The 10,182-nt window shown below is 61.1% G+C and overlaps 2 protein-coding genes across 2 annotated transcripts; one reads left to right on the top strand and one right to left on the bottom strand.

Moving 5' to 3' along the window:
- Positions 1-23: 23 nt before the first annotated feature.
- Positions 24-3,206, bottom strand: P884DRAFT_270501 (beta-lactamase-like protein; the record flags this gene model as incomplete). Its single annotated transcript, XM_069442357.1, has 2 exons — positions 24-2,967; positions 3,061-3,206. 2 exons carry the CDS (start codon positions 3,204-3,206, stop codon positions 24-26), a joined length of 3,090 nt encoding a protein of 1,029 aa, XP_069296852.1.
- Positions 3,207-3,767: 561 nt separating this feature from the next.
- Positions 3,768-7,699, top strand: P884DRAFT_245213 (uncharacterized protein). Its single transcript, XM_069440417.1, has 3 exons — positions 3,768-6,014; positions 6,103-7,295; positions 7,467-7,699. Exons 1-3 carry the CDS (start codon positions 4,196-4,198, stop codon positions 7,548-7,550), a joined length of 3,096 nt encoding a protein of 1,031 aa, XP_069296853.1. The 5' UTR covers positions 3,768-4,195; the 3' UTR covers positions 7,551-7,699.
- Positions 7,700-10,182: the final 2,483 nt, after the last annotated feature.

Raw genomic sequence — 10,182 nt, forward strand, 5'->3', positions numbered from 1 at the left:
CTCTCTCACAGGTGCGGCGCCTCTCACGCCCCAGCAACAACCGCCAGCCCCTCATAGATCTTCCTCCGCACCTCGTAAAACGTGCCCAGCCCGGCCAGGGCGGCGGCCCCCGAACCGGCGTCGGCCGCCAGCGGCAGGCCGACGCTCTCGATCTCGATCCGCCCGGTCGCCGTCTTGCGCACCGCCACGATGCCGTCGATCAGCAGCGTGCCCTCCCCGCGGAACTCGGCCTTGTGCCCGGACTCCAGCATCGCCCGCCGGAGGTCGGCCAGCCGCAGGTCGCCCACGTGGAGGGGCTGCGCGGCCGAGCGGACTGCCGACGCCAGGGCCGGCGGGAGGACGTCGAGCGTCGGGAGCGTCGCCGGTTTGTCCGTCGTAGCCAGAGTAGATGCGGTGGTAGGGGTGTTGTTGTTGGTTTTGTTGTTGTTGTTGGTGATGGTGGTGGTGGTGGTGACGGTCCCGTCCGGCTCGGCCGAGCCGGGCGTGGGAGTGCCGTCGAGCTTTTGGCGCTTATTTGACCCGTCTTGCTCCTGCTCTTCCTGCTCGTTGCCGTGCTTATTATTAGAACTACCGGCCTCCGCGGCCGCACCGTCTTGGACGGCGATCTCTCCGCCAGGCAACAGAAGCCCTGTTACCGTGACGATACCCAGCCCGCGTACGTTCTGCCACTTGAGCCGCTTGACGAAGGCATCGGCGAGCTTGACCACCCAGGCATTGGTGTCGACCGAGGCGTCCACGGTGGCGCCGACGGCCGGGGTGAAGACGTCGATCGCGGCTTGGGAGGACGACTCCGACGTGAGCTGCGCGCTGAGCAGCTTCCGGCAGTCGGCGGCGAGCGCGTGCGTCTCCTCTTCGCCGCCCGCAACCAGGATCAGCTTGCGCGGTTGGATCAGCGGGATCAGCATGTTGAGGCTGCGCTTGTCGTGCAGGCCGCTAAAGTCGACAAAGGCGATGCGGAGCTTGACCGAGACGGTTTGCGACTTGACCACCAGCTTGGCCGGCCCAACCACCGCCTCCTCTTCTTCGTCTTCGAGCTCGTCGAGCTCGTCGCCGGCATGGCCGTCCGATAGCGCGCCGGCCTCGGGCTCGTCCGAAACGGCACGCTTGGGCTGAGGGCGCTTGTTGGCTCCGGAGGCTCCTCCCTTGGCCGCGCCCACGTCGTCGAACTTTCGCTTCTTGCCGAGGCCCTGCTCCTCCCTCTGCCCATCCTGCCTCTCGTCTTGTGCCTCTGCATCTTCCCGCTCCTCCGCGCGGAGGTAATCCTCGGGCCGGATGAGCTCGCCAAATTCGTCGTTCCGCTTCCGTCGCACTACGATGGGGAACATGCGCTCCCTTCCTTTCTTGCCCCTCACGTCGAAATCGTAGACGCCCTTCTTCTTGAACAAGATGGTGATGCCCAGGTCCTCGTCTTTGAGCACCACCTTCTTGCGGCTCGCCTGACCGATCGTCGTGGACACGTTTAGGGCTTTCCCTTGCTGCTCCGTCTCGGACTCCTCGGACTCCGTCGTGGTCTCCGAGGCGTCGTCCACGACGTCGGCGGCTGATTCTAACGTCGTGGCGCCGCCGGTCTGTAATGTCGCTTGCCGCTGCCGCTGCGTCGCGAGCCACTGTTGGTAGACGTCAAGCTCGGTGCCCTCTAGCGCTTGCCGCGTAGCCTCGGTCAGTTCCAGCTCCCGTCCGCCTCCGTACACTTGCTCGAACGTGTCGCCGCCGCTCGTCTGTTCGACAGCCACGCCGTCCTTCCTCTCCCTCCACCACTCCCACAGCGTCCGGGCAATAGACGGTTTGCCCGGGTTGAGACTCGGTTTCTCGGTGAGGATGACGAGGTTTCTCGGATCCTCGGCAATGGCTCGCATGACGTCCTTCGAGAAACCCCATTCCAGGCTCGAGTCGGTCGCGAGAATCACCCTGCCTTTGGGCTCGGCATCATCCGTTGCTGTTGCCTGCTGCAAGACGCGCTCGACCTGGGCCTTTCGCTCCAGCAGTCTCAGGTGCTTGAAATCGAAGGGGCCGGCTTCCTTTCCCTTGGCGCCGCTGCCGGCGCCGCCGCCGCTATTCCCGGTCCGGGTCCCGCCGGCGACTGCTTCAAATTCCCTTACGATGCTGTCATCCATCCACTCCAACATGCTCCTCGCATTCCGCATGGTGCTGCCGACGCTGCGGCCGGCCAGGTAGACCTTTGTCGACTTGAACACCTCGTTGTCCTTGGCGACCTCGGACCTCCAGGCGTGCTCCAGCAGGTAGGAGAGCTCGAGCACCCTGGCGCTCGAGTCGACGGGGATCAGCACGGTGCCGCCCCGGGCGATGCAGAGCTTGATCGACTCGAGCAGCTGCTCGTCGCGCCGGCCACGGGGGAGCGCCGTCTCGGGCGTCCGGCTGCTGCATACCAGGGCCGTCGGTTTGCGCAGCTGCTCGATGACCTCGGCTCCTCCCGCGGCCCCGTGGACGCCTCCCAGCCAGGCGGCGCCGGAGAAGACATTCTCGCGGGCCTGGCTCCAGTCGACCGCGTACACGATGGACTCGAGACCGTGCTGGATGTGCCAGATGGTCCCGCCCAGCGTATGGCCAGAGTTGTAGGCGGTGATGGTCAGCCCGTTGAGGGGCGGCGAGAAGGGCGACGGCAGCGGCTGGTGAGGCTGGGAGTACTTGAGCGGCTGGATGAGGGAGAAGTAGCGGGCAATCTCCTCGGGCGTCGGGGGCTGAAGGAGGAGTTTGTGGTCTGCGGACGACGCCTGGGCGTACGAGTAGGAAGACTCGGCGAGCGATGTCTGGGGTATCGTTGTCGCGGCCACCGGGGTCGACGCGTAGAGGTCCTGGGTCAGGGTGCGGCCGAGATCGATGACGGGCCTTGTCGCGTAGACCGGGATGCGTGTGAAGAGAGGGAAGTTCTTGCAGCAGTGCGCATATGCGCCGAGGTGGTTGATGGTCGCATGGGTGAGCAGAATCAACGAGAGCGTGGGGACTTGCCTGGGGCGATGAGGTCAGCAACCGATCTCACACTCTCTCTGTTCCGGCAACGCAACGCTCGCGCGGGCTACCCCCAGCATGCGACAGACGTACTTTTCCAGCTCGCGCAGCTTCTCGACATCAAAGGTCTCATCCCAGCCAACGTCTACCAGCACTTTGACACCGCCGTCTAGCTCCAAGAGCGACTGGGATGCTGCCGACTCGGTCAAGGCACCCTGCAGCGGGCTGAAGGTGAACATGGCTGCGGCGTGGTCGCTTTGTATCAATCGCTACCGGAGCTGAGGAGGCATGGCTTGTTGGGTCCAGAAGAACTTTCTCACAATCGAGACCTGGAGATTTCAGGTTGACGACGACGATCACCTCGGTGCAAGGCGTGGCAATGGCTAGCGAGAAGGGTGCGCCAGGTGTTCAAACGTAATGCGGGTCAGCAGTGAGTGAGCGCGGTTGAACCGGAGACCAAGAAAGCCCCGGAAAATTCAGTTTGTCAATGGGTGAGGTAGGTAGTTATGTTATCGATGCTCAATCCCCAATAACCGGCTTTTGTCGTCACGTCGAGTGGACAGTGGCGCACGCGACGGGACCAAGCAAAGCCCAAGCTTCTACGAAATAATCCTCTGTCAGGAAGCTCCAGCAAAGTTAACACTAATCCGTACACAGTAAGTAAGAGGTAAAAGGCGGTGAAAGACGGCAGAGATCGAATGCTGCCTAATGCGCATCGGTCGAGACACGGAAGGAGCCGCCCTGCAGCGCAACGGAAGAAGACCGTTGCTCAATGCGCCGAGCCAAGGCCAGAACCGAGCCAGAGGCCAGAAGCGCAAGAGAGCGGACCAAAAAAGGACAGCCTGGAGCTCGACGGAGCTGCAGCACCGAAAGTGGGACGCATCCACAACTCGATCGGCCACCGCATCCCCAAGACCTTTGCTTTCGGGCCACCTGGCGCAAACGGCAATTCAGTTGCACTCGACCGCACCGGATTCTTGGGAAGGCACTGTTCCCAAAGCGTCTCTGATTATGAGCCAGGTCATCTTCTCCGAACAAGGTCACCGGTGACGAGTCTCGACGACACAGTGCGAAGCGAGCAATTCGTGGCATTCGTGGCATTCGTGGCATTCGTGGCTCCCGACCGCTCCAACACTGCTCGAACACCGCCCCACAAACGAGGTCGTCCGTCCCTTGACACTCGCCGATTTGACCCGGCTACAGCCATCGGGGGAGAATCGCGACTGAGATGGCCGACTACTCCATGTACCACGCCCTCGGCCAGGGCGAGGTCCTCGACCCCAACGACCCGACCCGAACGAGCCAACCTGCCCCGCCGCAGTTCCAACCCCCCGTTGCTCCGAACCCCTATCGGCAAGCCGCCGGCCAGCAGCCCTACTATGGCGCCCCTCCGCCGGCCGGTTCCCTGGTGCCGCCCCAGCCCGGCGGTTACCCCCAGCAGGGACAGCAGCCCCCTGCCGACGACGGAGGCTTGGCCGCGCAGATGGGTGGCATGACCCTCGGCGCCGATGCAGGGACCGGCGCAGGAACCGGCGCAGGGACCGGCACGGTCAGGAAGAAGAAGAAGGACCGCCACGCATACCACACGGTCGAGGCCCCCGCCGGCTCGTCCCAGGCGTTCAACGGCATGCCCCCCGCAGGCACGCCCGCCACCCCCTACCTGAACGCCGATCCTTCGGCGGCCGCCTCCCGATACGGCCCTGGCGCGCCCACCCCGCAGATGAGCCAATTTCCGGCACCCGTCAGCCCGGCCTTTGTGCCCTTCCCCGCCTCCCCTGCCGAGTTCGCCGCCAGGAGCGGATATGCCGACCCCGCGCCGTCTCCGAGCATGGTCCCTGCCGCCGCGGCCGCCGGCGGGCAGACCCGAGTGCCTCCCGACGAGATGCCGAGCGTGCCCCTTTCCCGCGACTCGGTCCAGCAGTACTTCCTCAGCAATGTGTACCCTACCTTTGAGCGACTGGTTCCGCCGCCGGCTACCGTCTCCTTCGTCGCCTTCGACCAGGGCAACGCCTCACCCAAGTTCGCCCGCCTCACCTTGAACAACATCCCCGCCACGGCCGACGGGTTGAAGAGCACAGGCCTGCCCCTGGGCCTCGTCCTCCAGCCGCTGGCTCCGCTCCAGGCGGGCGAGCTGGACATCCCCGTGCTCGACTTCGGCGACGCCGGCCCGCCTCGCTGCCACAGGTGCCGCGCCTACATCAACCCGTTCATGATGTTCCGCTCCGGCGGCAACAAGTTCGTCTGCAACCTGTGCGGCTACGCCAACGACACGCCTCCCGAGTATTTCTGCGCAACCAGCCCCCAGGGCGTCCGCGTCGACCGCGACCAGCGGCCGGAGCTCATCAGGGGCACCGTCGAGTTCGTCGTGCCGAAGGAGTACTGGACCAGGGAGCCCGTCGGCATGCGCTACCTCTTCCTGATTGACGTGACCCAAGAGTCGTACAACAAGGGATTCCTCGAGGCTTTCTGCGACGGCATCCTGCGCGCCCTGTACGACGGCGGGGATGACGAGAGGGACGAGAACGGCGAGGTCAGGAGGCGGATCCCGGCGGGCGCCAAGGTCGGCTTCGTGACCTACGACAAGGAAGTCCACTTCTACAACGTCAGCCCGGCGCTGGAGCAGGCCCAGATGATGATCATGCCCGATATCGAAGACCCCTTTGTCCCCCTCGGCGAGGGCCTGTTCGTAGATCCGTACGAGTCCAAGGCGGTCATCAGCTCGCTGCTGACTCGCCTGCCCCAAATGTTCTCGACCATCAAGAACCCCGAGCCGGCGCTGCTGTCGACTCTCAACGCGGCCGTCGCCGCTCTGGAAGCGACGGGCGGCAAGATCTTTTGCTCCCTGTCGGCGCTTCCCACCTGGGGCCCCGGCCGGCTGTTCTTGCGGGACGACGGCAAGCATCCAAGCGGCGAGCCCGATAAGAAGCTCTTCAGCACCGAGCATCCCGGCTGGAGGAAGACGGCCGAGAAGATGGTGTCCGTTGGTGTTGGCGTCGACTTCTTCATGGCCGCCCCGTCGGGCGGCTACCTGGATATTGCTACAGTCGGTGAGCCAAAAAAAAAAAAAAAAAATCCTGCCCTATGCTTTTCCCCTTCTTAATAAGTGCCCGCTCTGACTAACCTCACTACTCCAAGGTTACGTGTCTGCTACCACTGGCGGTGAGACGTTCTACTACCCCAACTTCATCGCCCCGCGAGACAACACCAAGCTGGCGCTGGAGATCAAGCACGCGGTAACGCGCGAGACGGGTTACCAGGCGCTCATGAAGGTCAGATGCTCCAACGGCCTGCAGGTGTCGGGCTACCACGGCAACTTTGTCCAGCACACCTTCGGCGCCGACCTCGAGATTGGCGTCATCGATGCCGACAAGGCCCTCGGGGTGACCTTCACCTACGACGGCAAGCTCGACCCGAAGCTCGACACGCACTTCCAGGCCGCCCTGCTCTACACATCGGCGTCGGGCCAGCGGAGGGTGCGGTGCATCAACGTGATCGCCGGCGTCAGCGAGAACGCCCGCGACAGCATCAAGTTCATCGACCAAGACGCCGTCTACACGCTCCTCGCCAAGGAGGCGTCGACCAAGCTGGCCACCACCTCCAACACGATCAAGGACATCCGGCTGAGCCTCGCCGAGAGGGCCATCGACGTGCTCGCCAACTACCGGAAGAACTTCCTCTCGCAGGCGCACCCGCCCGGGCAGCTGGTCATGCCCGAGCGGCTCAAGGAGTTCTCCATGTACATGCTCGGCCTGCTCAAGTGCCGCGCCTTCAAGGCCGGCTCCGAGTCGACGGACCGGCGCGTGCACGAGATGCGCATGATCCGCTCCATGGGCGCGCTCGAGCTCGGCCTGTACCTCTACCCCCGCATCATCCCCCTGCACAACCTGCAGCCGGACGAGGGCTTCCCGGACCCCCAGACGGGCCACCTGCGCATGCCGCCGGCCATGCGCGCGTCCTTCTCGCGCGTCGAGCCGGGCGGCGTCTACCTGGTCGACAACGGCCAGCAGACGCTGCTGTGGATGCACGCCCAGACGTCGCCCAACCTCATCGCCGACCTGTTCGGCGACGACAAGACGTCCCTGCAGAGCCTCGACGCCTACACGTCGTCGATACCCGTGCTGCAGACCCACCTCAACGCCCAGGTCCGCAACATCATCGAGTTCCTGCGCACCATGCGCGGCTCCAAGGGCCTGACGATCCAGCTCGCCCGCCAGGGGATCGACGGCGCCGAGTACGAGTTTGCCCGGCTGCTGGTCGAGGACCGGAACAACGAGGCGCAGAGCTACGTCGATTGGCTGGTGCATCTGCACAAGGGGGTACAGCTGGAGGTGAGTTCCTCCCAAACCACACCCCCCCCTTTTTTTTTCCTTCAAGTCCTTCTTTTTTTTAGTCATTCCTTCATTCAGTTTGTTTTTTTTTTCCTTGTATCTATTCTTCTTCTTCTTCTATCCTTTTCCCGAGAGTGAAACGGACGGATGCTGACGGTATGTGTAACACAGCTGGCCGGCCACAGGAAACGGGAGGACACGAGCGAGTCGTCGGCGCTGTCGACTTTTACGGGGCTGAGGCCTTCGTATTGGTAGCCCGGTAGCCTGAGAGCTGAGTGAAAAGGGGGGTTGGGGAAGATGAAAAGCGGGTAAAGTACATACGTACATACATTACGTCCATCTGCTTGTCTCTAGACTCTTAAGAGCAGATCGATCGAGATACCAAGATACGATATGATTGTGATACCATCGGACGTTTGCTGGGTGCTTGCTCCCTCCTACTACTATACCCTACACTTGCGAGGTTTGCATCGCGGGGCGCATCGTCTTGTCACGGTTTCCCCATGTTTGTCGTTTGTCTCGCGTGTGGCCGTATGTATGTACTGTATGTACATACATACATACCTACATGCATACACTACGCGCTCAACCCCTAATTGACCCTCGGGGGCCGCCACAACTGTCCACCGGCCCCACTGGAATAGCTGCTAGTTTCACCTGGACTCCCCCGTAAAGTCTGCCTGACTTGATTCGATTCGATCAACCCACCGGCAGCCCGCCTTCGCCTCATCGTTTCTCCAAACATGCAGTACATATATACGCGCCCCCCGGGGGGGAAGGGGGCGCACGCTGAAGGCTTTTCGGCCGCGCGACCTCTTCTTTCGCATGTGGATGTACTCCGTACGTGACTATATGTACTGTACTGTACATACAACAGTACGGATTCTCATGTCTGCTCGGTTCCGCTGTTCCTTGGTACCTTCTTTTTTTCTTTTTTTCTTTCTTTTTCCCCTTTCTCTTCCTATTCGTCTCATTCATCTCACTTTGTTCCCGGCCATCCTCAAACCGTATCGTCTATGCCGGGAATGTCAATGTACGAGGAGCGCGTCGAAGGGGGAAACCCGTCGTTGTATCCGGTCGAGGTTGAGAGGAGACTTGTCCTGTAAAGTACCTAGTTATTTTCATACCCCGTCGTGATGTGATTTTACAACGCTAGCGTAGGGGCGACCCGGGCCGGTGCGCGACATGTCACTTTTTTTCCCTCAGAAGCCCGTCCCCATCTTCCGAGAGACTGTGTGTGTTCATGTTCGGTCTGCAGGTCTGGACCTGTTCTTGCTGGGTCAAGCAACGCCCCGTGACCCCAATGCCGGCCATGCTGTGTGGCTGGCGGTGGATAATGCATGAAAGTCATGGGGGCAGACAGGAAAACCCCCGGGGAGGGCTTGCGTCTTGATGGTTATACGTCCGTACAGACTGACCCCCTGAGGGCTTTTTTGATTAATATTCTTTTTCTTTCTTCCCCTCTCTTCCTGGGGGGGGGGGGGGGGGGGGGGATTATGCAACCACGGCGAGTGTGTTTGATGTGTCTAACGAGTAGGTAACTTGAGGAAGATCAGGGAGAGCTCTAGAGTATCCCGGGCGGGGAAAAAAGGAGAGAGAGTGTGTGTCTTTTTTTTTGGGGGGGGGGGGGGGGGGGGGGGGGGGGCAGGGATAAGGATGAGCTAGACAGCGTCTCAGATGGGAAGCTAGTGTAATCAGTACACCGGATACTACGGACCTACATACACTACATTCGTGTGTAAGACGGGGAGGACAGAGACAGAGACAGACACCGAGACCGCGAGGCAGCGAGACATGGAAACACAACGGGGAGTAAGAGCGCGAAGCGCGTCTCACTTCGCCCCTGAGCTCATGACCACAACGGTTTCTTGGCACCATCCGATGCTCAGTTACGGCCGGCTTAATATCACACCTCGCGTGTCTCTGGGAGCGCGCGCCATTGCGGACATGTTCATACGGTCTCCTCAATCCATCCGGACAACCAAAACACTCGACCCAACCACGGAAAAAAAAAAGAAAATGGACATATGAAGAGAAAAACCTCTTGGATGCTTATCAGTAGCAGGATGTAGAGAGAGAAAAAAACACAGCAAAGACAGTCGATCACTCCATGGCAGGGTGCATTCGTGGTGCATTCGTGGTGTGTTTGTGGTGTGGTGCACCGAGTACAACCTACGATCTGTATGACCCGATCTCCCGCGGAAACCTCCCAACTCTGTGTTTTGAATGTACTTGTCCGTGATGTGTGTTGTACGGATTACTGTACAATGTATGTATTTCTGTCTGTTCGCCTGGTGTTCGTTACATATTGAGAATCCCCTGCCACTATACGGATGCTAGTACGGTATCGGCAGCCCACGTTTGCGGTGTAACATCACTCGAGACCTCACCACTCCCTCCTCGTCTTCACTCACATGACCCCGCGGTTCCGGGGGGGGGGGGTGTTTTGGGAGAGGGGAGGGGAGGGGAAAGGAAAACAATAGTGTAGGACGGTGCAGGATGAATGAGGAGAAACGCACAATGATACGGAGGCTGGTCGCGGTGCGTGTTCTAACTGCAAAACATAATGCGTGAGTATCTTCACATATCCTGACTCACCTAACCGCCAGCTCATCACGCCATTACTGGACATGGCAAACCGGATCCCGAGGACTGTATTGCGAATGTAAGCATCCGGGAAGTGGCCACGAGTCCTACAAGATGTGCAACATGTTGCCTTGATTTGGGTCGCAGCTCATGCGGCCGGGGTTGGTAAAGGGCGCCCGCCGCCTTCTGAAGGGGAGCGAAGCAGGGGGCGCGGGGAATATGTGAATGGGGGAGCATGTAAATTTGGGGTAAATAGATCGGGGGAGGAAGGAGATGGAGTCCGGCACCACAAACATCCGGC

The sequence above is a fragment of the Thermothelomyces heterothallicus genome (assembly GCF_042370625.1).
Source record: "Thermothelomyces heterothallicus CBS 202.75 unplaced genomic scaffold P884_scaffold_14, whole genome shotgun sequence".
NCBI classification, from domain to species: Eukaryota; Fungi; Ascomycota; class Sordariomycetes; order Sordariales; family Chaetomiaceae; genus Thermothelomyces; species Thermothelomyces heterothallicus.

Excerpts from the sequence above, each read along its gene's own strand:
- P884DRAFT_245213 (XM_069440417.1), top strand. The coding sequence starts at position 4,196 with ATGGCCGACTACTCCATGTACCACGCCCTCGGCCAGGGCGAGGTCCTC. Across the intron at positions 6,015-6,102 it reads CCTGGATATTGCTACAGTCG|GTTACGTGTCTGCTACCACT; the intron begins GTGAGCCAAAAA and ends CACTACTCCAAG. Across the intron at positions 7,296-7,466 it reads ACAAGGGGGTACAGCTGGAG|CTGGCCGGCCACAGGAAACG; the intron begins GTGAGTTCCTCC and ends TGTGTAACACAG.